The sequence below is a fragment of the Oncorhynchus mykiss genome, chromosome 19 (assembly GCF_057628025.1).
Source record: "Oncorhynchus mykiss isolate SJ-2025 chromosome 19, ASM5762802v1, whole genome shotgun sequence".
In the NCBI taxonomy this organism is placed as follows: domain Eukaryota; kingdom Metazoa; phylum Chordata; class Actinopteri; order Salmoniformes; family Salmonidae; genus Oncorhynchus; species Oncorhynchus mykiss.
Window position 1 is genome coordinate 76,370,765 of NC_143040.1, and position 27,622 is coordinate 76,398,386.

Below are 27,622 nucleotides of genomic sequence, written 5' to 3' on the forward strand. Positions count from 1 at the left end.
CCACACACACACACACTCACTCGCCTCTACCCACACACTCACACTCACTCGCCTCTACCCACACACTCACACTCACTCGCCTCTACCCACACACTCACTCGCCTCTACCCACACACTCACTCGCCTCTACCCACACACTCACTCGCCTCTACCCACACACTCACTCGCCTCTACCCACACACTCACTCGCCTCTACCCACACACTCACTCGCCTCTACCCACACACTCACTCGCCTCTACCCACACACTCACTCGCCTCTACCCACACACTCACTCGCCTCTACCCACACACTCACTCGCCTCTACCCACACACTCACTCGCCTCTACCCACACACTCACTCGCCTCTACCCACACACTCACTCGCCTCTACCCACACACTCACTCGCCTCTACCCACACACTCACTCGCCTCTACCCACACACTCACTGGACTCTACCCACACACACACACTCACTCACTTGCCTCTACCCACACACTCACTCGCCTCTACCCACACACTCACTGGCCTCTACCCACACACTCACTCGCCTCTACCCACACACTCACTCGCCTCTACCCACACACTCACTCGCCTCTACCCACACACTCACTCGCCTCTACCCACACACTCACTGGCCTCTACCCACACACTCACTCGCCTCTACCCACACACTCACTCGCCTCTACCCACACACTCACTCGCCTCTACCCACACACTCACTCGCCTCTACCCACACACTCACTTGCCTCTACCCACACACACACTTGCCTCTGCCCACACACTCACTTGCCTCTACCAACACACACACACTCACTGGACTCTACCCACACACACACACTCACTGGACTCTACCCACACACACTCACTTGCCTCTACCCACACACACACACTCACTTGCCTCTACCCACACACACACACTCACTTGCCTCTACCCACACACACACACACACTCACTTGCCTCTACCCACACACCCACACTCACTTGCCACTACCCACACACACACACTCACTTGCCTCTACCCACACACACACACACACACTCACTGGACTCTACCCACACACACTTGCCTCTACCCACACACACACACTCACTTGCCTCTACCGACACACACACACTCACTTGCCTCTACCCACACACACACACTCACTTGCCTCTACCCACACACACACACTCACTTGCCTCTACCCACACACACACACACTCACTTGCCTCTACCCACACACTCACTTGCCTCTACCCACACACTCACTTGCCTCTACCCACACACTCACTTTCCTCTACCCACACACACACACTCACTTGCCTCTACCCACACACACACACTCACTTGCCTCTACCCACACACACACACTCACTTGCCTCTACCCACACACCCACACTCACTTGCCTCTACCCACACACTCACTTGCCTCTACCCACACACTCACTTGCCTCTACCCACACACTCACTTGCCTCTACCCACACTCACTTGCCTCTACCCACACACTCACTTGCCTCTACCCACACACTCACTTGCCTCTACCCACACACTCACTTGCCTCTACCCACACACTCACTTGCCTCTACACACACACACTCACTGGACTCTACCCACACACACACACACTCACTTGCCTCTACCCACCCACACACACACACTCACTTGCCTCTACCCACACACACACACTCACTTGCCTCTACCCACACACACACACTCACTTGCCTCTACCCACACACACACACTCACTTGCCTCTACCCACACACACACACTCACTTGCCTCTACCCACACACACACACTCACTTGCCTCTACCCACACACACACACTCACTTGCCTCTACCCACACACACTCGCTTGCCTCTACCCACACACACTCGCTTGCCTCTACCCACACACACTCGCTTGCCTCTACCCACACACACACACACTCGCTTGCCTCTACCCACACACACACACACTCGCTTGCCTCTACCCACACACACACACACACTCGCTTGCCTCTACCCACACACACACTCGCTTGCCTCTACCCACACACACACACTCGCTTGCCTCTACCCACACACACACACACACACTCGCTTGCCTCTACCCACACACATACACATTCGCTTGCCTCTACCCACACACATACACATTCGCTTGCCTCTACCCACACACACACGCTTGCCTCTACCCACACACACACTCGCTTGCCTCTACCCACACACACACTCGCTTGCCTCTACCCACACACACACACACACTCGCTTGCCTCTACCCACACACACACACACTCGCTTGCCTCTACCCACACACACACACACTCGCTTGCCTCTACCCACACACACTCGCTTGCCTCTACCCACACACACACACACACTCGCCTGCCTCTACCCACACACACACTCACTCGCCTGCCTCTACCCACACACACTCACTCGCCTGCCTCTACCCACACACACACTCACTCGCCTGCCTCTACCCACACACACACTCACTCGCCTGCCTCTACCCACACACACACTCACTCGCCTGCCTCTACCCACACACACACTCACTCGCCTGCCTCTACCCACACACACTCGCCTGCCTCTACCCACACACACTCGCCTGCCTCTACCCACACACACTCGCCTGCCTCTACCCACACACACACTCACTCGCCTGCCTCTACCCACACACACACTCGCCTGCCTCTACCCACACACACTCGCCTGCCTCTACCCACACACACACTCACTCGCCTGCCTCTACCCACACACACTCACTCGCCTGCCTCTACCCACACACACACACACACACACTCACTCGCCTGCCTCTACCCACACACACACACACTCACTCGCCTGCCTCTACCCACACACACACACTCACTCGCCTGCCTCTACCCACACACACACTCACTCGCCTGCCTCTACCCACACACACTCACTCGCCTGCCTCTACCCACACACACACACACTCGCCTGCCTCTACCCACACACACACACACACTCGCCTGCCTCTACCCACACACACACTCACTCGCCTGCCTCTACCCACACACACACACTCACTCACTCGCCTGCCTCTACCCACACACACACACACTCACTCACTCGCCTGCCTCTACCCACACACACACACACACACTCACTCACTCGCCTGCCTCTACCCACACACACACACACACACTCACTCACTCGCCTGCCTCTACCCACACACACACACACACACACTCGCCTGCCTCTACCCACACACACACACACTCACTCGCCTGCCTCTACCCACACACACACACACTGGACTCTACCCCCACACACACACACTGGACTCTACCCCCACACACACACACTGGACTCTACCCCCACACACACACACTGGACTCTACCCCCACACACACACACTGGACTCTACCCCCACACACACACACTGGACTCTACCCCCACACACACACACTGGACTCTACCCCCACACACACACACTGGACTCTACCCCCACACACACACACTGGACTCTACCCCCACACACACACACTGGACTCTACCCCCACACACACACACTGGACTCTACCCCCACACACACACACTGGACTCTACCCCCACACACACACACTGGACTCTACCCCCACACACACACACTGGACTCTACCCCCACACACACACACTGGACTCTACCCCCACACACACACACTGGACTCTACCCCCACACACACACACTGGACTCTACCCCCACACACACACACTGGACTCTACCCCCACACACACACACTGGACTCTACCCCCACACACACACACTGGACTCTACCCCCACACACACACACTGGACTCTACCCCCACACACACACACTGGACTCTACCCCCACACACACACACTGGACTCTACCCCCACACACACACACTGGACTCTACCCCCACACACACACACTGGACTCTACCCCCACACACACACACTGGACTCTACCCCCACACACACACACTGGACTCTACCCCCACACACACACACTGGACTCTACCCCCACACACACACACTGGACTCTACCCCCACACACACACACTGGACTCTACCCCCACACACACACACTGGACTCTACCCCCACACACACACACTGGACTCTACCCCCACACACACACACTGGACTCTACCCCCACACACACACACTGGACTCTACCCCCACACACACACACTGGACTCTACCCCCACACACACACACTGGACTCTACCCCCACACACACACACTGGACTCTACCCCCACACACACACACTGGACTCTACCCCCACACACACACACTGGACTCTACCCCCACACACACACACTGGACTCTACCCCCACACACACACACTGGACTCTACCCCCACACACACACACTGGACTCTACCCCCACACACACACACTGGACTCTACCCCCACACACACACACTGGACTCTACCCCCACACACACACACTGGACTCTACCCCCACACACACACACTGGACTCTACCCCCACACACACACACTGGACTCTACCCCCACACACACACACTGGACTCTACCCCCACACACACACACTGGACTCTACCCCCACACACACACACTGGACTCTACCCCCACACACACACACTGGACTCTACCCCCACACACACACACTGGACTCTACCCCCACACACACACACTGGACTCTACCCCCACACACACACACTGGACTCTACCCCCACACACACACACTGGACTCTACCCCCACACACACACACTGGACTCTACCCCCACACACACACACTGGACTCTACCCCCACACACACACACTGGACTCTACCCCCACACACACACACTGGACTCTACCCCCACACACACACACTGGACTCTACCCCCACACACACACACTGGACTCTACCCCCACACACACACACTGGACTCTACCCCCACACACACACACTGGACTCTACCCCCACACACACACACTGGACTCTACCCCCACACACACACACTGGACTCTACCCCCACACACACACACTGGACTCTACCCCCACACACACACACTGGACTCTACCCCCACACACACACACTGGACTCTACCCCCACACACACACACTGGACTCTACCCCCACACACACACACTGGACTCTACCCCCACACACACACACTGGACTCTACCCCCACACACACACACTGGACTCTACCCCCACACACACACACTGGACTCTACCCCCACACACACACACTGGACTCTACCCCCACACACACACACTGGACTCTACCCCCACACACACACACTGGACTCTACCCCCACACACACACACTGGACTCTACCCCCACACACACACACTGGACTCTACCCCCACACACACACACTGGACTCTACCCCCACACACACACACTGGACTCTACCCCCACACACACACACTGGACTCTACCCCCACACACACACACTGGACTCTACCCCCACACACACACACTGGACTCTACCCCCACACACACACACTGGACTCTACCCCCACACACACACACTGGACTCTACCCCCACACACACACACTGGACTCTACCCCCACACACACACACTGGACTCTACCCCCACACACACACACTGGACTCTACCCCCACACACACACACTGGACTCTACCCCCACACACACACACTGGACTCTACCCCCACACACACACTGGACTCTACCCCCACACACACACTGGACTCTACCCACACACACACACACTGGACTCTACCCACACACACACACACACTGGACTCTACCCACACACACACACACACTGGACTCTACCCACACACACACACACTGGACTCTACCCACACACACACACACTGGACTCTACCCACACACACACACACTGGACTCTACCCACACACACACACACTGGACTCTACCCACACACACACACACTGGACTCTACCCACACACACACACACTGGACTCTACCCACACACACACACACTGGACTCTACCCACACACACACACACTGGACTCTACCCACACACACACACACTGGACTCTACCCCCACACACACACACTGGACTCTACCCCCACACTACAACACGCATATGATGCTGCTGCCACTCTGTTTATTAACTATGCATAGTCACTATACCCTTACCTATATATTACCTCAATTACCTCTACTAACCATACCTTTGCACATTGACTCGGTACTGGTACTCCTTATTAGACATATTATTTTGTTACTATTTTTCGTTTAGTTCATGTTCCCTATTTTTGTTTTTTTACCTCTGCATTGTTGATTAAGGGCTCGTAAGTAAGCATTTCACGATACCTTTTCTATTTGGCGCACGTGACAAATAAAATGTGATTATGATTAATAAAGCCCGGCACATTAACAGTTAGGATATTGATTATAGACATAATTAAGTTGGAGTTTCCTCTCTCCTCACTTTTCTTAGAAAATAAGTCAAGGGCTGTTTCCTTATCTCCTCCCTCTGCTGCTGCCTCCATTGTTCTCAACGCCATTATGCCAATCACAACTTGGTCTAGGAAAAGGCGCCAATTTAAAACCACACTGATGTGTTTCAGAACCACGGACAGCGACCACTATCCAACGCAGGAGAACGCGCATGTTATAAAATCATTTTTATTAGTGTTGCACCATTGTTCTTACATAATATAACCATATATAACCATATATAACCATATATAACCATATGCAATTTCAGTAGCATGTCTTAGAGTGACGGACTGGGCCATCCCAACGGCCTCCACAACGGATCAGTCAGACTGGTGTACTGTACACCATGGAAGAAAAATAAAGTTATATTTCCGACTGCTCGACTAAAGACATTTCGGTCGACCAACAGCCTACAGAACGCAGAGTTAAAACTAGCCATTGACTAAATCATCTCAGGGAAAGTGTTAGGGTTTAATGGTCAGGGACCCAGCCTGCTTCACCCTCGGTAGTCTAGGGTTAGGGTACTTACCCTCGGTAGTCTAGGGTTAGGGTACTGACTCTCACCCTTGGTAGTCTAGGGTTAGGGTACTGACTCTCACCCCCGGGAGTCTAGGGTTAGGGTACTGACTCTCACCCCCGGGAGTCTAGGGTTAGGGTACTGACTCTCACCCCCGGGAGTCTAGGGTTAGGGTACTGACTCTCACCCCCGGGAGTCTAGGGTTAGGGTACTGACTCTCACCCCCGGGAGTCTAGGGTTAGGGTACTGACTCTCACCCCCGGGAGTCTAGGGTTAGGGTACTGACTCTCACCCCCGGGAGTCTAGGGTTAGGGTACTGACTCTCACCCCCGGGAGTCTAGGGTTAGGGTACTGACTCACCCTTGGTAGCCTTGGGTTTAGAGTGGCAGCTGAGACAGGAGTGGAGGGGGCAGCGGAAAACCTTGTCGAAAACCGTGAGGGCGTTGGGGCGGACACAGGCTTCATGGTAGAACTTCCCACAGTGCTGCACGTTACAACGATGCACCTCCCCCTCCGACAGCTTACAGCTGAAACACTGGTGCACCCCTGGAGAGAGACAGAGTCAGGGTTAACACGAGAGAGACAGAGCCAGGGTGAACACTGGAGAGAGACGGAGCCAGGGTGAACACTGGAGAGAGACGGAGCCAGGGTGAACACTGGAGAGACGGAGCCAGGGTGAACACTGGAGAGAGACGGAGCTAGGGTGAACACTGGAGAGAGACGGAGCTAGGGTGAACACTGGAGAGAGACAGAGCTAGGGTGAACACTGGAGAGAGACGGAGCCAGGGTGAACACTGGAGAGAGACGGAGCCAGGGTTAACACTGGAGAGAGACGGAGAGATGGGGTTAACCAGTCATTACCTGAGGTGCTACAGACAGGATGACCCTGTTCTTGCCTGAGGTGCTACAGGATGACCCTGATCTTACCTGAGGTGCTACAGACAGGATGACCCTGTTCTTACCTGAGGTGCTACAGACAGGATGACCCTGATCTTACCTGAGGTGCTACAGACAGGATGACCCTGTTCTTACCTGAGGTGCTATAGACAGGATGACCCTGATCTTACTTGAGGTGCTACAGACAGGATGACCCTGTTCTTACCTGAGGTGCTACAGACAGGATGACCCTGATCTTACCTGAGGTGCTACAGACAGGATGACCCTGATCTTACCTGAGGTGCTACAGACAGGATGACCCTGATCTTACCTGAGGTGCTACAGACAGGATGACCCTGTTCTTACCTGAGGTGCTACAGACAGGATGACCCTGATCTTACCTGAGGTGCTACAGACAGGATGACCCTGTTCTTACCTGAGGTGCTATAGACAGGATGACCCTGATCTTACTTGAGGTGCTACAGACAGGATGACCCTGTTCTTACCTGAGGTGCTACAGACAGGATGACCCTGATCTTACCTGAGGTGCTACAGACAGGATGACCCTGATCTTACCTGAGGTGCTACAGACAGGATGACCCTGATCTTACCTGAGGTGCTACAGACAGGATGACCCTGTTCTTACCTGAGGTGCTACAGACAGGATGACCCTGTTCTTACCTGAGGTGCTACAGACAGGATGACCCTGTTCTTACCTGAGGTGCTACAGACAGGATGACCCTGTTCTTACCTGAGGTGCTACAGACAGGATGACCCTGCTCTTACCTGAGGTGCAGTCTGGACAGAGCAGCTTGTCCTGTGGTTTCAGGGTGGATCCTAGACAGGAGAGGTGAAAGGACCCACAGCACTGACCCTCACATGGCACCACATCCTCTCCAGCCTGCTCACACACCTATAACAACACCGTCAGCAACATAGTGAACCCCACACCGACGACAGTCAGACAGCAGCATAGTGAACCCCACACCGACAACAGTCAGACAGCAGCATAGTGAACCCCATACCGACAACAGTCAGACAGCAGCATAGTGAACCCCACACCGACAACAGTCAGAGAGCAGCATAGTGAACCCCACACCGACAACAGTCAGACAGCAGCATAGTGAACCCCACACCGACAAGTCAGAGAGCAGCATAGTGAACACCACACCGACAACAGTCAGACAGCAGCATAGTGAACCACACACCGACGACAGACAGCAACATAGTGAACCCCACACCGACAAGTCAGACAGCAGCATAGTGAACCCCACACCGACAAGTCAGAGAGCAGCATAGTGAACACCACACCAACAAGTCAGAGAGCAGCATAGTGAACACCACACCGACAACAGTCAGACAGCAGCATAGTGAACCCCACACCGACAACAGCCAGACAGCAGCATAGTGAACCCCACATCGACAACGGTCAGACAGCAACATAGTGAACCCCACACCGACAACAGTCAGACAGCAACATAGTGAACCCCACACCGACAACGGTCAGACAGCAACATAGTGAACCCCACATCGACAACGGTCAGACAGCAACATAGTGAACCCCACACCGACAACAGTCAGACAGCAGCATCGTGAACCCCACACCGACAACAGACAAACAGCAGCATAGTGAACCCCACACCGACAACAGCCAGACAGCAGCATAGTGAACCCCACACCGACAACAGTCAGACAGCAGCATAGTGAACCACACATCTACAAACAGAACACACTGAAACTCCTCCCCCAACCCTAGGAGATGAGCTGTTCTCACCTGACAGACAGATTCCTTTTTGGGGCCTCCTCCGTTAGTCTTCTTGGCCCCGTTGGTCTGGTCTATGCTGTCACTGGGGGACTCTGGACGCTCTTCAATGCCAGAGCCCTCTGGCTCAGGACTGGCTGCTGCTTTCTTCCTCTTCTTGGTCTGGGAGGATGCTAATTGGCTGGCTGAGTCCAGCCTCCTCTTCCTGATTGGCTTTGTCTTCTCTAGTTCTTTAGAACTAGTGAATCCTTCAACATGTGTCTCCGTTTTCTTTCTGTTTCTCATCTTCGTGGGGGCGGAGGACTCTGCTGACACAGCCTGGGGTTAGAGTTAGGAGAGGAAGATCCGACTCGTCATCATGGACATCTAAAAAGGCAACATACTGGCAGTGTTTTCCAAAAGTATATGGAGTAGCCAGCCAACTAGAAAAAGGGGCCAGACAGGTTCCCACGGGCCAGCTTGGTGTTGGTGGCCTCCGGTACATTCTAATGCCTTGATTCCATCCAAAACACGCAGCTAAATTATTTAATGCTTTAATTGAGTTTACTTCCCAGAGAAAAAGTCCTGCGGGGTCTAGTTTTGTCTTATCTTGATTATTGTCCAGTCCTGTGGTCGAGTGCTGCAAGGATAGACCTAGTTAAGCTGCAGCTGTCGGGCTGCGTGTGTGCGTATTGATGTGTAGTAGAGGTCGACCGATTAATCGGAATGGCCGATTAATTAAGGCCGATTTCAAGTTTTCATAACAATCCGAAATCGGTATTTATGGACAGCAATTTGGCCTAATTTGTTTTACACCTTTATTTAACTAGGCAAGTCAGTTAAGAACACATTCTTATTTTCAATGACGGCCTAGGAACGGGTAGGGTTAACGACAGATTTTTACATTGTCAGCTCGGGGATTCAATCTTGCAACCTTACAGTTCACTAGTCCAACGCTCTAACCACCTGCCTCTCATTGCACTCCACGAGGAGCCTGCCTGTTACGCAAATGCAGTAGAAGCCAAGGTAAGTTGCTAGCTAGCATTAAACTTATCTTATAAAAAACAATCAATCAATCATAATCACTAGGTAATTATACATGGTTGATGATATTACTAGTTTATCTAGCGTGTCCTAAGTTGCATATAATCGATGCGGTGCGTATTCGTGAAAAAGGACTGTCGTTGCTCCAATGTGTACCGAACCATAAACATCAATGCCTTTCTTAAAATCAATACACAGGAGTATATATTTTTAAACCTGCATATTTAGCTAAAAGAAATCCAGTTTAGCAGGCAATATTAACCAGGTGAAATTGTGTCACTTCTCTTGCGTTCATTGCACGCAGAGTCAGTGTATATGCAACAGTTTGGGCCGCCTAACTTGCCAGAATTGTACGTAATTATGACATAACATTGAAGGTTGTGCAATGTAACAGGAATATTTAGACTTATGGTTGCCACCTGTTAGATAAAATATGGAAAGGTACCGTATTTCACTGAAAGAATAAACGTCTTGTTTTCGAGATGATAGTTTCCGGATTCGACCATATTAATGACCTAAGGCTCGTATTTCTGTGTGTTATTATGTTATAATTAAGTCTATGATTTGATAGAGCAGTCTGACTGAGCGGTGGTAGGCAGCAGCAGGTTTGCAAGTATTCATTCAAACAGCACTTTCCTGCATTTTGCCAGCAGCCCTTTGCTGTGCTTCAAGCATTGCGCTGTTTATGACTTCAAGCCCATCAACTCCCAAGATGAGGCTGGTGTAACCGATGTGAAATGGCTAGCTAGTTAGCAGGGTGCGCGCTAATAGCGTTTCAAACGTCACTCGCTCTGAGACTTGGAGTAGTTATTCCCCTTGCTCTGCATGGGTAACACTGCTTCGAGGGTGGCTGTTGTCGTTGTGTTCCTGGTTCGAGCCCAGGTAGGAGCGAGGAGAGGGACGGAAGCTATACTGTTACACTGGCAATACTAAAGTGCCTATAAGAACATCCAATAGTCAAAGGTATATGAAATACAAATGTTATAGAGAGAAATAGTCCTATAATTCCTATAACTACAACCTAAAACTTCTTACCTGGGAATATTGAAGACTCATGTTAAAAGGAACCACCAGCTTTCATATGTTCTCATGTTCTGAGCAAGGAACTGAAACGTTAGCTTTCTTACATGGAACATATTGCACTTTTACTTCTCCAACACTTTGTTTTTGCATTATTTAAAACAAATTGAACATGTTTCATTATTTAATTGAGGCTAAATTGATTTATTGATGTATTATATTAAGTTAAAATAAGTGTTCATTCAGTATCGTTGTAATTGTCATTATTACAAATAAAAAAATATTTTAAAAAATATATATATTATTATAATTTTTTTATTTTTTTTTATTTTTTTATTTATTTTTTATAAAATCGGCCGATTGATCGGTATCGGCTTTTTTGGTCCTCCAATAAATCGGTATCGGCGTTGAAAAAAATCATAATCGGTCGACCTCTAATATGTAGGCTGTATGTGTGTGTATTGATACGTAGGCTGTGTGTGTGTGTGTGTGTGTGTGTGTGTGTGTGTATTGATATGTAGGCTGTGTGTGTGTGTGTGTATTGATACAGTGCCTTGCGAAAGTATTCGGCCCCCTTGAACTTTGCGACCTTTTGCCACATTTCAGGCTTCAAACATAAAGATATAAAACTGTATTTTTTTGTGAAGAATCAACAACAAGTGGGACACAATCATGAAGTGGAACGACATTTATTGGATACTTCAAACTTTTTTAACAAATCAAAAACTGAAAAATTGGGCATGCAAAATTATTCAGCCCCCTTAAATTAATACTTTGTAGCGCCACCTTTTGCTGCGATTACAGCTGTAAGTCGCTTGGGGTATGTCTCTATCAGTTTTGCACATCGAGAGACTGAAATGTTTTCCCATTACTCCTTGCAAAAGCTCGAGCTCAGTGAGGTTGGATGGAGAGCATTTGTGAACAGCAGTTTTCAGTTCTTTCCACAGATTCTGGATTGGATTCAGGTCTGGACTTTGACTTGGCCATTCTAACACCTGGATATGTTTATTTTTGAACCATTCCATTGTAGATTTTGCTTTATGTTTTGGATCATTGTCTTGTTGGAAGACAAATCTCCGTCCCAGTCTCAGGTTTTTTGCAGACTGCATCAGGTTTTCTTCCAGAATGGTCCTGTATTTGGCGCCATCCATCTTCCCATCAATTTTAACCATCTTCCCTGTCCCTGCTGAAGAAAAGCAGGCCCAAACCATGATGCTGCCACCACCATGTTTGACAGTGGGGATGGTGTGTTCAGCTGTGTTGCTTTTACGCCAAACATAACGTTTTGCATTGTTGCCAAAAAGTTCAATTTTGGTTTCATCTGACCAGAGCACCTTCTTCCACATGTTTGGTGTGTCTCCCAGGTGGCTTGTGGCAAACTTTAAACGACACTTTTTATGGATATCTTTAAGAAATGGCTTTCTTCTTGCCACTCTTCCATAAAGGCCAGATTTGTGCAATATACGACTGATTGTTGTCCTATGGAGAGAGTCTCCCACCTCAGCTGTAGATCTCTGCAGTTCATCCAGAGTGATCATGGGCCTCTTGGCTGCATCTCTGATCAGTCTTCTCCTTGTATGAGCTGAAAGTTTAGAGGGACGGCCAGGTCTTGGTAGATTTGCAGTGGTCTGATACTCCTTCCATTTCAATATTATCGCTTGCACAGTGCTCCTTGGGATGTTTAAAGCTTGGGAAATCTTTTTGTATCCAAATCCGGCTTTAAACTTCTTCACAACAGTAACTCGGACCTGCCTGGTGTGTTCCTTGTTCTTCATGATGCTCTCTGCGCTTTTAACGGACTTCTGAGACTATCACAGTGCAGGTGCATTTATACGGAGACTTGATTACACACAGGTGGATTGTATTTATCATCATTAGTCATTTAGGTCAACATTGGATCATTCAGAGATCCTCACTGAACTTCTGGAGAGAGTTTGCTGCACTGAAAGTAAAGGGGCTGAATAATTTTGCACGCCCAATTTTTCAGTTTTTGATTTGTTAAAAAGTTTGAAATATCCAATAAATGTCGTTCCACTTCACGATTGTGTCCCACTTGTTGTTGATTCTTCACAAAAAAATACAGTTTTATATCTTTATGTTTGAAGCCTGAAATGTGGCAAAAGGTCGCAAAGTTCAAGGGGGCCGAATACTTTCGCAAGGCACTGTATGTGGGCTGTGTGTGTGTGTATTGATATGTGGGCTGTGTGTGTGTGTATTGATATGTGGGCTGTGTGTGTGTGTATTGATGTGTGGGCTGCGTGTGTGTGTATTGATGTGTGGGCTGCGTGTGTGTGTATTGATGTGTGGGCTGCGTGTGTGTGTATTGATATGTGGGCTGCGTGTGTGAGTATTGATATGTAGGCTGTGTGTATTGATATGTAGGCTGTGTGTATTGATATGTAGGCTGTGTGTATTGATATGTAGGCTGTGTGTGTGTGTGTGTGTTGATATGTAGACTGTGTGTGTTGATATGTAGGCTGTGTGTGTGTATTGATATGTAGGCTGTGTGTGTATTAATATGTGGGCTGTGTGTGTATTAATATGTGGGCTGTGTGTGTATTGATGTGTAGGCTGTGTGTGTGTTGAGATGCAGGCTGTGTGTGTATTGATGTGTAGGCTGTGTGTGTGTGTGTCTGGGTGTGTGTGTGTGTATTGATATGTAGGCTGTGTGTGTGTCTATTGATATGTGGGCTGCGTGTGTGTGTGTGTGCGTGAGTATTGATATGTGGGCTGTGTGCGTGTGTATTGATATGTGGGCTGCGTGTGTGTGTATTGATATGTGGGCTGCGTGTGTGTGTATTGATATGTGGGCTGCGTGTGTGTGTATTGATATGTGGGCTGCGTGTGTGTGTATTGATATGTGGGCTGCGTGTGTGTGTATTGATATGTGGGCTGTGTGTGTGTGTATTGATATGTGGGCTGTGTGTGTGTGTATTGATATGTGGGCTGTGTGTGTGTGTATTGATATGTGGGCTGTGTGTGTGTATTGATATGTGGGCTGTGTGTGTGTGTATTGATATGTGGGCTGTGTGTGTGTGTATTGATATGTGGGCTGTGTGTGTGAGTATTGATATGTAGGCTGTGTGCGTGTGTATTGATATGTGGGCTGCGTGTGTATTGATATGTGGGCTGCGTGTGTGTGTGTATTGATATGTGGGCTGCGTGTGTGTGTGTGTTGATATGTGGGCTGCGTGTGTGTGTGTGTGTATTGATATGTGGGCTGCGTGTGCCTTTTTAAAATTGATGTGGTTCTTGTCTATTAGTGCGTCCTCTAACCACTAGGCCACCACCTGCCTCCTCTTACCACTAGGCCACCACCTGCCTCCTCTAAGCACTAGGCCACCACCTGCTGCCCCATGTGGTCTAGGCCTATATCATGAAGACTATTTTCTAACCTGTCTTCGAGATTCAAGTATTATTTCAAGTTTTACTGCAAGATATGAATTGTCACAATGTTTGTTGTTCAAATTACGTATTTGACTAAAACAGTGAAGAGGCGACTCCGCTGGCTTTCTCAGGCAGAGTTGCAAAGAAAAAGCCATATCTCAGACTGGCCAATAAAAAGAAAAGATTAAGATGGGCAAAAGAACACAGACACTGGACAGAGGAACTATGCCTAGAAGTCCAGCATCCCGGAGTCGCCTTTTCACTGTTGACGTTGAGACTGGTGTTTTGTAGGTACTATTTAATGAAGCTGCCAGTTGAGGACTTGTGAGGTGTCTGTTTTTCAAACTAGACACACTAATGTACTTGTCCTCTTGCTCATTTGAGCACCGGGGCCTCCCACTCTTTCTTTTCTGGTTAGAGCAAGTTTGCGCTGTTCTGTGAAGGGAGTAGTACACCGCGTTGTACGAGATCTTCAGTTTCTTGGCAATTTCTCGCATGGAATAGCCTTCATTTCTCAGAACGAGAATAGACTTATGCGTTTCAGAAGAAAGATCCTTTGTTTCTGGCCATTTTGAGCCTGTAATCGAACCCACAAATGCTGATTCTCCAGATACTCAACGAGCATAAAGGCCAGTTTTATTGTTTCTTTAATCAGGAAAACAGTTTTCAGCTGTGCTAACATAATTGAAAAAGGGTTTTCTAATGATCAATTAGCCTTTTAAAATGATACACTTGTATTAGCTAAAACAACGTGCCATTGGAACACAGGCGTGATGGTTGTTGATAATGGGCCTCTATGCCTATTTTTATTTTTTTATACCTATATTTAACTAGGCAAGTCAGTTAAGAACAAATTCTTATTTTCAATGACGGCCTAGGAACAGTGGGTTAATTGCCTGTTCAGGGGCAGAACGACAGATTTGTACCTGGTCAGCTCGGGGATTTAAACTTGCAACCTTTCAGTTACTACCCTGCCGCCCCAATGTAGATATGTAGATATTCCCTTAAAAATATATATATATATATCGTTTCCAGCTACAATAGTCATTTACAACATTAATGTCTACACTGTATTTCTGATCAAATTGATGTTATTTAAAAAGGACAATTTTTTTTTTTTTGCTTTTCTTTAAAAAATAAGGACATTTCTCAGTGACCCCAAACTATTGAACAGCAGTGTATACACAGCCAAGTTCTTCTCATGCTCCCTACACACAGCCAAGTTCTTCTCATGCTCCCTACACACAGCCAAGTTCTTCTCATGCTCCCTACACACAGCCAAGTTCTTCTCATGCTCCCTACACACAGCCATGTTCTTCTCATGCTCCCTACACACAGCCATGTTCTTCTCATGCTCCCTACACACAGCCATGTTCTTCTCATGCTCCCTACACACAGCCATGTTCTTCTCATGCTCCCTACACACAGCCATGTTCTTCTCATGCTCCCTACACACAGCCATGTTCTTCTCATGCTCCCTACACACAGCCATGTTCTTCTCATGCTCCCTATACACAGCCAAGTTCTTCTCATGCTCCCTACACACAGCCATGTTCTTCTCATGCTCCCTACACACAGCCATGTTCTTCTCATGCTCCCTATACACAGCCAAGTTCTTCTCATGCTCCCTACACACAGCCAAGTTCTTCTCATGCTCCCTACACACAGCCATGTTCTTCTCATGCTCCCTACACACAGCCATGTTCTTCTCATACTCCCTACACACAGCCATGTTCTTCTCATGCTCCCTACACACAGCCATGTTCTTCTCATGCTCCCTATAAACAGCCATGTTCTTCTCATGCTCCCTACACACAGCCATGTTCTTCTCATGCTCCCTACACACAGCCATGTTCTTCTCATGCTCCCCACACACAGCATGTTCTTCTCATGCTTCCTACACACAGCCATGTTCTTCTCATGCTCCCTATAAACAGCCATGTTATTCTCATGCTCCCTACACACAGCCATGTTCTTCTCATGCTCCCTACACACAGCCATGTTATTCTCGTGCTCCCTACACACAGCCATGTTCTTCTCGTGCTCCCTACACACGGCCATGTTCTTCTCGTGCTACCTACAGACGGCCATGTTCTTCTCGTGCTCCCTACACACAGCCATGTTCTTCTCATGCTCCCTACACACAGCCAAGTTCTTCTTATGCTCCCTACACACAGCCAAGTTCTTCTTATGCTCCCTACACACAGCCATGTTCTTCTCATGCTCCATATACACAGCCATGTTCTTCTCATGCTCCCTACACACAGCCATGTTCTTCTCATGCTCCCTATACACAGCCATGTTCTTCTCTTGCTCCCTACACACAGCCATGTTCTTCTCATGCTCCCTACACACAGCCATGTTCTTCTCATGCTCCCTATAAAAAGCCATGTTCTTCTCATGCTCCCTACACACAGCCATGTTCTTCTCTTGCTTCCTACACACAGCCATGTTCTTCTCATGCTCCCTACACAGCCATGTTCTTCTCATGCTCCCTACACACAGCCATGTTCTTCTCATGCTTCCTACAGACAGCCATGTTCTTCTCATGCTTCCTACAGACAGCCATGTTCTTCTCATGCTCCCTATACACAGCCATGTTCTTCTCATGCTCCCTATACACAGCCATGTTCTTCTCATGCTCCATATACACAGCCATGTTCTTCTCATGCTCCCTACAGACAGCCATGTTCTTCTCATGCTCCCTACAGACAGCCATGTTCTTCTCATGCTCCCTATACACAGCCATGTTCTTCTCATGCTCCCTATACACAGCCATGTTCTTCTCATGCTCCCTATACACAGCCATGTTCTTCTCATGCTCCCTACACACAGCCATGTTCTTCTCATGCTCCCTACACACAGCCATGTTCTTCTCATGCTCCCTACACACAGCCATGTTCTTCTCATGCTCCCTACACACAGCCATGTTCTTCTCATGCTCCCTACACACAGCCATGTTCTTCTCATGCTCCCTACACACAGCCATGTTCTTCTCATGCTCCCTACACACAGCCATGTTCTTCTCATGCTCCCTACAGACAGCCATGTTCTTCTCATGCTCCATATACACAGCCATGTTCTTCTCATGCTCCCTATACACAGCCATGTTCTTCTCATGCTCCCTATACACAGCCATGTTCTTCTCATGCTCCCTATACACAGCCATGTTCTTCTCATGCTCCCTACACACAGCCATGTTCTTTTCTAATTACTGTGTGTGTATAGCGAAGTTATTTTTATTCCTCAGGTCATTATTTCTATTTAATAATATCTTTAACTCTGCGTTGTTGGAAACGGACCCATAAGTAAGCATTTTACTGTTAGTCTACACCCATTGTCTACAAAGCATGTGACAATTCAAATTTGAGTAAATGGCCTATGCACCACGACTCTGCGTGGCTGGCTATGTGAAACACAAAAGAAAATAAATTAATTTGCCAGAAAACTAGGCTAAGTTAATTTCGACTCATCATTCGTTACCCCTTACCATTGTAATGCATGTGCAAATTCACTCGAAGGAGCATCATGCTCTCTCCCTCTTTAATGTAATGAAATTTGACTGCAACCAGCTACAGCGCACACATCACACAGGTACCAGGAGGTGGAACAGACTGTCAAACCAGCAGTGTCCCGTCATCGCTCGCTTTGTGACTGACAGGTGACTTTCCTCTCAATAGATCGCTAAGAGATGCATATCGTTCATTCTAGCAGGAGAGGGCTCAACTTAATTTTCTGACTACAGAATTTAAACTTTTAAATGAAAAGTAGCCTGGGTAATATGAAGTGGAAAAAGTCTTACCGGCTGTTTAGCTGACAACCAGTGCAAATGGTCATACTGGACACACCAGTTTCATACCGTATAATAACTCACCTTCTGTTTGTCACCAACTCCGCGTTTCTTCTTGGGTTGTTGGTCCTTGTCCTCATCGATCTCTAGAGCTTGTTTACAAGGCAGCTGCTTCTTCTGAGGATCCTTCTTACCTGGAAACAAGTTAGAGGCCAGATTGTGGTAAAACTACAACTGACAGACCCTCATGAGAAACATTCACCTGATCAGTAGAGACTGTGGAACTAACGGCAAGTATGAACAACAACTTTTCACCTTTAGGTTCTGTCTTCAGCTGTTCTTTAACAGGAAAGGTCTTGGTACCTTTCTTAGCTAGGAGGAAAACCAAAAATGTTAGCTGATCTCTGACACATTTTACAAAACTAAACTAACCCCTACCTATAACTGACGATATGTTGATGACCCCAACTTACCTATAGGTGCATGTGACAGGGTTTCTAGCATGTTGGTAGCCAAGGCAACCCCTTTGGACTTCTTCCTCCCCGTCTTGGCAGGTAGTTGAGGTTTCAGTTTGGACTTCTTCTGCTTCTGCTTGTGAGGTTCAAGTAGTTCTGTCTCTGAGCTAGGGGAGACAAGATCCTACAAACAACAACTTCCTCAAAATAAGGACAACACAAGAGTGAAAATAGTCCCTTCTAAACACAATACATTTGGCCTGTAAATAACATAGTATGTCAGTCCCTTCCTGTAAATAACATAGTATGTCAGTCCCTTCCTGTAAATAACATAGTATGTCAGTCCCTTCCTGTAAATAACATAGTATGTCAGTCCCTTCCTGTAAATAACATAGTATGTCAGTCCCTTCCTGTAAATAACATAGTATGTCAGTCCCTTCCTGTAAATAACATAGTATGTCAGTCCCTTCCTGTAAATAACATAGTATGTCAGTCCCTTCCTGTAAATAACATAGTATGTCAGTCCCTTCCTGTAAATAACATAGTATGTCAGTCCCTTCCTGTAAATAACATAGTATGTCAGTCCCTTCCTGTAAATAACATAGTATGTCAGTCCCTTCCTGTAAATAACATAGTATGTCAGTCCCTTCCTGTAAATAACAGTATGTCAGTCCCTTCCTGTAAATAACAGTATGTCAGTCCCTTCCTGTAAATAACATAGTATGTCAGTCCCTTCCTGTAAATAACATAGTATGTCAGTCCCTTCCTGTAAATAACATAGTATGTCAGTCCCTTCCTGTAAATAACATAGTATGTCAGTCCCTTCCTGTAAATAACATAGTATGTCAGTCCCTTCCTGTAAATAACAGTATGTCAGTCCCTTCCTGTAAATAACATAGTATGTCAGTCCCTTTCTGTAAATAACAGTATGTCAGTCCCTTCCTGTAAATAACAGTATGTCAGTCCCTTCCTGTAAATAACATAGTATGTCAGTCCCTTCCTGTAAATAACATAGTATGTCAGTCCCTTCCTGTAAATAACATAGTATGTCAGTCCCTTCCTGTAAATAACATAGTATGTCAGTCCCTTCCTGTAAATAACATAGTATGTCAGTCCCTTCCTGTAAATAACATAGTATGTCAGTCCCTTTCTGTAAATAACATAGTATGTCAGTCCCTTTCTGTAAATAACATAGTATGTCAGTCCCTTCCTGTAAATAACATAGTATGTCAGTACCTTCCTGTAAATAACAGTATGTCAGTACCTTCCTGTAAATAACATAGTATATCAGTCCCTCTCTGTAAATAACATAGTATATCAGCCCCTTCCTGTAAATAATATAATATATCAGTCCCTTCCAGGATTCCCATGATTCTGCGATCGCATAATTCACAGCAAAAATCAACCAATCAGTGCATAGTGCAAGAGCTCGCAATTTTGACAAATCCCCGCTGAAAGAATCAAGGGGAGTGCCGCTTTAGTAGGGCGGTCGGCACTCTGCTAACCTTGGCTTTAGTAGGGCGGTCGGCACTCTGCTAACCTTGGCTTTAGTAGGGCGGTCGGCACTCTGCTCTCCCCAGTCTGTTTATGGCGAGCACTGCTCAAAGCACTGAGTGCAATTTGCCAGCATTGCCGTTTTAAACTCTAAAACTTAACACGGATCACGAATTAACAATCTTTCTGGATAAAAATAAATACATTGTAATACTGTTTTAAAAGTACATCTTCCTTATGACCCTGTCAGGAATATATTTTTTTTAAATCACAATGTCTTATTAAAAAAATTATTAGAAAGAAATATCGATCTTCAAATTGAAAGTGATTGATCACCTTTGAATCTATTTGGGTTTTTTTGAAAGAGAGAAGGAATGGGAGGTGCATCCATGCTGATAGCAAGCCCCAAGCATGATGGAGAGGAGAGGTGAGTGGGAATGGGAGGTGCATCCATGCTGATAGCAAGCCCCAAGCATGATGGAGAGGAGAGGTGAGTGGGAATGGGAGGGTCATCTCGTGCTGATAGCAAGCCCCAAGCATGATGGAGAGGAGAGGTGAGTGGGAATGGGAGGGTCATCTCGTGCTGATAGCAAGCCCCAAGCATGATGGAGAGGAGAGGTGAGTGGGAATGGGAGGGTCATCTCGTGCTGATAGCAAGCCCCAAGCATGATGGAGAGGAGAGGTGAGTGGGAATGGGAGGGTCATCTCGTGCTGATAGCAAGCCCCAAGCATGATGGAGAGGAGAGGTGAGTGGGAATGGGAGGGTCATCTCGTGCTGATAGCAAGCCCCAAGCATGATGGAGAGGAGAGGTGAGTGGGAATGGGAGGGTCATCTCGTGCTGATAGCAAGCCCCAAGCATGATGGAGAGGAGAGGTGAGTGGGAATGGGAGGGTCATCTCGTGCTGATAGCAAGCCCCAAGCATGATGGAGAGGAGAGGTGAGTGGGAATAGGAGGGTCATCTCGTGCTGATAGCAAGCCCCAAGCATGATGGAGAGGAGAGGTGAGTGGGAATGGGAGGGTCATCTCGTGCTGATAGCAAGCCCCAAGCATGATGGAGAGGTGTGTGTGGATTTGTTCAGGAAAATAAACACAAATGAGCACTTTAGATGTTTCGAATTGTTTTTGTTATCTGCTGGAAACCATCCTAAAACTGAGCACATATGACTTTTTATTAATTTATATGAAATTAACGTGGAAAAAACATAGCAAAATGTAAGGCAGGATTTCAGAAAAGCTGCCGCAAAAATCAAGCATTTTTTGCCGCAGAAATCACAAAAAACTGTTGCGAAATCCTGGAGGGACAGGTATATAGACCATGAAAATGATTCTAGTTTATCCAGACCTGAGAGGGCATCTCTGTTTGTCCTTTATGGGAGACCAGGACTTTAGTCTTCTTAGTTGTTTCCTTTTTCAGTGTTGAAGTGGTCTGCTTCCGTTTCCCTTGTTTCTCAGTTCCATCTGTTGTTCTGGGGCCACCGCTCTTCTTTTTCTCCAGTGAAGTGCTGCATTCTGTGGGGGTGGGCTGGACCTGGGGACTGGTTGGGCTGGGAGACAGGAGGGTCAGCCTGGATGGCTCCTGGTCCGGGATTTGGGCCTTTGTCTGCTCTGGTCCAAGGTCGAGGCCATGCTCAGCGGGACCGAGCTCAGCGGGGACATGCTCAGCGCAGCCGGGCTCAGCGGGGCCGGGCTCAGCCAGCAGGCGGGGGTTGAGGTGTGGCCCGTTAGTATCGTAGGTAAAGGTGTACTTGGCCAGGCGTTCCTCCAGGGCCAGGCTGGCAGCTTCCTTGGCCTGAGTGATGCCAACCACCCACTGGGCATGGAGCTTCCTGGGTACAGAAGAAGTGGTACTCTGGGGACAGAGGACAGTAGAGCTCAGGCTGACAGTACAGCTCAGGCTGACAGTACAGCTCAGGCTGACAGTAGAGCTCAGGCTGACAGTAGAGCTCAGGCTGACAGTAGAGCTCAGGCTGACAGTAGAGCTCAGGCTGACAGTAGAGCTCAGGCTGACAGTAGAGCTCAGGCTGACAGTAGAGCTCAGGTTGACAGTGGAGCTCAGGCTGACAGTACAGCTGAGGCTGACAGTAGAGCTCAGGCTGACAGTACAGCTCAGAGGACAGTGATGACATTGCTAGAAAAGGTACATTTCCTGAAGAAAACTTGAGTAATTGAGTAAGGGTTTAAGGTTACTGTACCTTTATGTGGAAGACCCGGGAAGATGGTTGTTTGTTGCCATGGCAGAGCTCAACATATTGCTCCTCCCTACTGAAGGAGGCCATGTTCTTCTGAAAGATGTAGCCCCTCTCCGGGGTGTTCCCAAAATACTGGACGTGATATAGGATGCCAGACGTATGGCTGTTAATTGCTAAAAAAAAAAGTTACATTAAAAACAGTTAGAACTTCTGTGCAAAAATATTCCACTGGTTACTATTGCCATCTAAAACATGCTTTCTAATGTCTCTTTTCAATCTAACCAAACTGTGTGTATAAGAACATGGCAGGTAGTCTGTTCTGTTACGTGTTTTTACCTTTGTGTTTGAGGTGTGTGTTGAGTTCTGGGTCGGTAGAGACCATGCAGGGCCACCATGGGTATCCTGACACCTTGGTCCACACGACATCACCCACAGAGAACACTGTATTGACAGGGAGCTCCTCTTCCTGTCTCTGTTCCACCAGTGGACTGGCCTGCTGGATCTGAGAGGAACAGCATGCTGTCAGAAACCTCAATATTAACACTGAGGATCAGGAGGACTCTCACAAACAAGGACTCACAACGAGTGTATGATAAAGTTCTATTGAATCACAAAGACTGACAGGCACAAGTGACACTCTATGATCAACCTTTCATTTGGTCAGGGTCCAGCCCATAGAGATACAACAGTTGTTCTATGTCAATGATCTGGCCTTCTGTGTATTGAACTATAGAACCCACCTGTTGTGGTGCAGCAGTGCACTCCTCTGGCTGACTGGCAGCTGACACCCCCACAGGAACTGGGTCATGGTTAGAGGCAAGTTGGTGCAGAGGTTTGGGTTTGATGAGTCTCCTCTTCCTCCCCGCCCTACTGGCTGGAACCAGGAGGTCCTCAGTAGGCAGGTTGGGCCCCTCTCCACAGAACGTCTCGAAGCGCGCCAGCTTCCCCTTGGACACCATCTTGGTGATCTTCAGTTTAATCTCGGGGGAGGTGGCCTTCCTCTGGGGGCTGGGGTGGGAGGAGGGGGCCTCAGTACCCTTCAGGATGGGGGGCTCGGGGGGGCACAGCTTGGGCAGCTGGTCTCCGTTCAGCATGCGGGACGTCAGGTCCTTCAGCCTCTCATGACTATGACCATGGGAGGCCATCTGGTTTAGAACACTGTCCTGGAGCGTCACGGCCAACTGGGCAGCTGCCTTGTCCATCAGCAGGGCAGGGTCCACCCCCAGGTCACCCCCACCCCGACCCATCCTCCCCCCCAGGGGCTCAGATGGCTGCTTCATGCTGACTGGGTTGAGGGCCTCTGGCACCGAGGGCAGAGACCGCCCCTTACTGGTACTGTCCATCCCAGACCATCCCTTACTGTCCATCCCATCCAACTCCAGCCTCACTCAGCTACTGCACAGAGGGGGAAGGAGAGAAATAATGAGTGGTTTAGCAATGCATGTTGGATCCAGGGTGTGATGCAGAAAGTCTAACTCAACACTCCAATATAACAAAACAATAGTGCAAACGAATAGTCAGTGAAAATGCACAGGCGGATACATCAAACACTGGACTGAAAGCTGATTAAGCTGCGTCGTTAATAGTAACTTGGTCATCTGATGCGCACCGAGTGGACACTTTTGTTACAGTATATAATGTGAAATGTAGCAATCAGAAAACTTACCAGGTCGCTAAGCACTCTATAGTAGTTGGCTTGCTTACTACTGCAATGTCCCAACATTGAATGAATGGCTAGAACATGCAAGGAACAGCTCGCTCGCTAACCACATGCAATGTGGCCCAAGCCAACAGTAACGCAGCCAGCATCGCCAACCATGAAAAGACAGACTAACTAGTTATTATATTTCAACAGAAAAAAATAGACATTGCCAATCACATATCACGAATAAATAAAAGTCAATACACTTTTTTTTTTTTTTAAGTCTCACTCTTTAGGAATATGGTAACATATTTCCCATTTTGAGATACTGACTTAGCTAGGATCTCTCGTTAATGGCCCAGGTCAGTTGCAGATAGATAAAGTAGCGTCAACTAAACCATGGCGGTAGCGTTACTAAACCATTGCGGTAGCGTCAACTAAACCATGGCGGTAGCGGCAAACTAAACCATGGCATGAATGTTCTGTTAGCTACTAAACATAATGAAATGCATCCGAAAAGCATTTCAACTAACCGACGCTCAATGACACAGCTAGAGTAGCTGGCTAGAGTAGCTAACTGGAGTAGCTGGCTAGAGTAGCTGGCTAGAGTAGCTAACTGGAGCAGCTAACTAGAGTAGCTAACTGGAGTAGCTAACTGGAGTAGCTGGCTAAAGTGGCTAGCTGGAGTAGCTAACTAGAGTAGCTGGCTAGAGTAGCTGACTGGAGTAGCTGACTGGAGTAGCTAACTGGAGTAGCTGGCTAGAGTAGCTAACTGGAGTAGCTGGCTAGAGTAGCTAACTGGAGTAGCTGGCTAGAGTAGCTAACTGGAGTAGCTGGCTAGAGTAGCTAACTGAAGTAGCTGGCTAGAGTAGCTAACTGGAGTAGCTGGCTAGAGTAGTTAACTGAAGTAGCTGGCTGGAGTAGCTAACTAGAGTAGCTAACTGAAGTAGCTGGCTAGAGTAGCTAACTGGAGTAGCTGGCTAGAGTAGTTAACTAGAGTAGCTAACTGAAGTAGCTGGCTGGAGTAGCTAACTGAAGTAGCTAACTGAAGTAGCTGGCTGGAGTGGCTAACTGGAGTAGCTAACTAGAGTAGCTAGCTGGCTATCTAGCCACCATTCAAAGTAGCTAACTGGGGTAGCTAGCTGGAGTAGCTAACTAGAATAGCGAACTGGAGTAGCTAGCTGGCCATCTAGCCACCATTCAAAGCTAGCTAACTAGAACTAGAGTAGCTAGCTGGCCATCTAGCCACCATTCAACGTTAGCTAGCGACATGCCAACTTGACTGACATGCGCAGCTAGCTAGCTAACGTTACATTGCTAGCTAACTCGCTATGTTAGAAGAGACACGTTTATTGAAAGATGACCACGCTCGCCTTGTCCTCCCATAATTGTAGTAATGTGTTAAATTACCTGTTGAATTTCTCGAATAGTTATCAAATTTGAAAATAGTCTGTTTGAATCATCTTGAAAACCACGATTTCATTCAACTTGAATCAAAGCTTGCGGGAAACTCTACTCCCAATCAGCGCGAAAAATACTCACTTCCGATTGGTTGGGAGGAGCGACGCGTTTAACCGGCCCTTTCAAAAATGTCTGTGCTATCTGAGATCCTTGGGACGTCCCTACCCCATTGAAGTTTACATTTTAAATGGATACGGTCAGGTAAGGGTTATAGTAAGGGTAGGGGTCGGAGTTAATGGGGGAAAAAATCATCATCATCTCCAGTACCACCCCAACATCGACATATGTGCGTTTCTGTGTTTTTTGTCGTAGAATGATAGAAGGAGATACAACTTTTATGCAGTACCTGCCCAGTACCCACCTTTAGTCACTGTCACCTTGCTGTCATTCTTATTTACAATGACAGCCTACCAGGGAACAGTGCCTTGTTCAGGGGCAAAACAACAGATTTTTAGCTTAGCTCAGGGAATCGATCCAGGAACTTTTCGGTTACTGGGCCAACGCTCTAACCACTAGGCTACCTGCCGCCCCTCACTGGTCACTTTAATAATGTTTACATACTGGTTATACCCACTTCATATTGCTGTAATATACAATTCTTCAGATATACTACATATTCTATACATATACTGTCCATATTGTCAATACATCCCATCATATATGTATGACTCCTTGAGAAATAAAGGTTAGATAAATACAACATTTAAATATATTTATAATCTGGACTCCGACATTGCTCTCCCTAATATTTATATATTTCTTAACTCCATTATTTTACTTAGATGTGTGTGTATTGTTGTGAATTGTTAGATATTACTGCACTATTGGAGCTAGAAACAAAAGCATTTCACTACACCCGCAATAATCTAGAGGCGAAAGAAACGCACACCGATTTAGGCGAGAATAAAGGAGAGCCGCACACTCTAAGAGCTCAGATGCAAAAATATTTGTGTCCAACGTTTCAACAGACAAGCTGTCTTCATCAGAGTATAATGACAAACACTGCGAGATGACTCATTTATATAGTGTCAAAAGACACACACGGTGTCTGTAATTAAAATAGCATACAAAAAACATAAATGGATAGTGCACGATCATAGATACAATTTGGCTACATAAGCCTACAAACATTTACAATAGCAAAATCATAATAATCACAAGAATCGTTTCAGATCGAAGTTCACGTTGAGACCGAAGTGAGCATGGGTCTTTAAATTAAAGATCCAGGCAGCCTCTCATTTTAACAATAAATTGTCGAGGTCACCCCGACTTCTAGGGAGGGTGACATGTTCGATGCCAACCTAGCGTAGAGACGAAATCGAGTTGTTTTCTTCCAAAAGGTGGGCCGCGACTGGGTAAATCGAGTTTCTGCATCTAATGGTTCTACGATGCTCCGAGATATGTACTTTTAATTCGCGCTTTGTTTTACCCACAGTAATTTGACCACAAGGACAAGTTATAAGATAAATAACTGCCTTGGTGGAACCCTTTATTAAACAAGGAGATATGGGCAGGGCTCAATATCTTGCTTGATAAATTAAGACACACTCAGTCCCGTGTGAACGGTCTCCTCTGCCTCTGATAGTCGGGTGCGGCATCTCGTCGGTGCGGGCGCCCGCGGACACCTCCACACTTCCATCGGCCCAGTCTCTCGTTGGATAAAAAACTGGCACTGGAAGCGGA

The 27,622-nt window shown here is 47.7% G+C and overlaps 1 protein-coding gene across 3 annotated transcripts in view; it reads right to left on the reverse strand.

Moving 5' to 3' along the window:
• LOC110498309 (histone-lysine N-methyltransferase NSD2) overlaps positions 1–26,050 on the reverse strand; it is a 79,174-nt gene extending 53,124 nt beyond the window's left edge. For 2 of the 3 annotated variants that reach the window (XR_016489118.1, XM_036955443.2), the window contains exons 1-11: positions 25,889–26,050; positions 23,577–24,231; positions 23,173–23,338; positions 22,840–23,009; positions 21,990–22,496; positions 19,170–19,335; positions 19,012–19,068; positions 18,781–18,890; positions 9,489–9,794; positions 8,501–8,627; positions 7,199–7,384 (exon numbers count right to left, since the gene is read on the reverse strand). Coding sequence is in view for 2 of the 3 variants with exons in the window: in XM_036955443.2 (XP_036811338.2) it covers positions 7,199–7,384; positions 8,501–8,627; positions 9,489–9,794; positions 18,781–18,890; positions 19,012–19,068; positions 19,170–19,335; positions 21,990–22,496; positions 22,840–23,009; positions 23,173–23,338; positions 23,577–24,203 (2,422 nt within the window). In the remaining variant the exon portion in view is untranslated. The remainder of the gene's footprint in view (positions 1–7,198; positions 7,385–8,500; positions 8,628–9,488; positions 9,795–18,780; positions 18,891–19,011; positions 19,069–19,169; positions 19,336–21,989; positions 22,497–22,839; positions 23,010–23,172; positions 23,339–23,576; positions 24,232–25,888) is intronic. The other variant, XM_036955444.2, reaches the window with a different exon arrangement.
• Between the last annotated feature and the right edge of the window lie 1,572 nt (positions 26,051–27,622).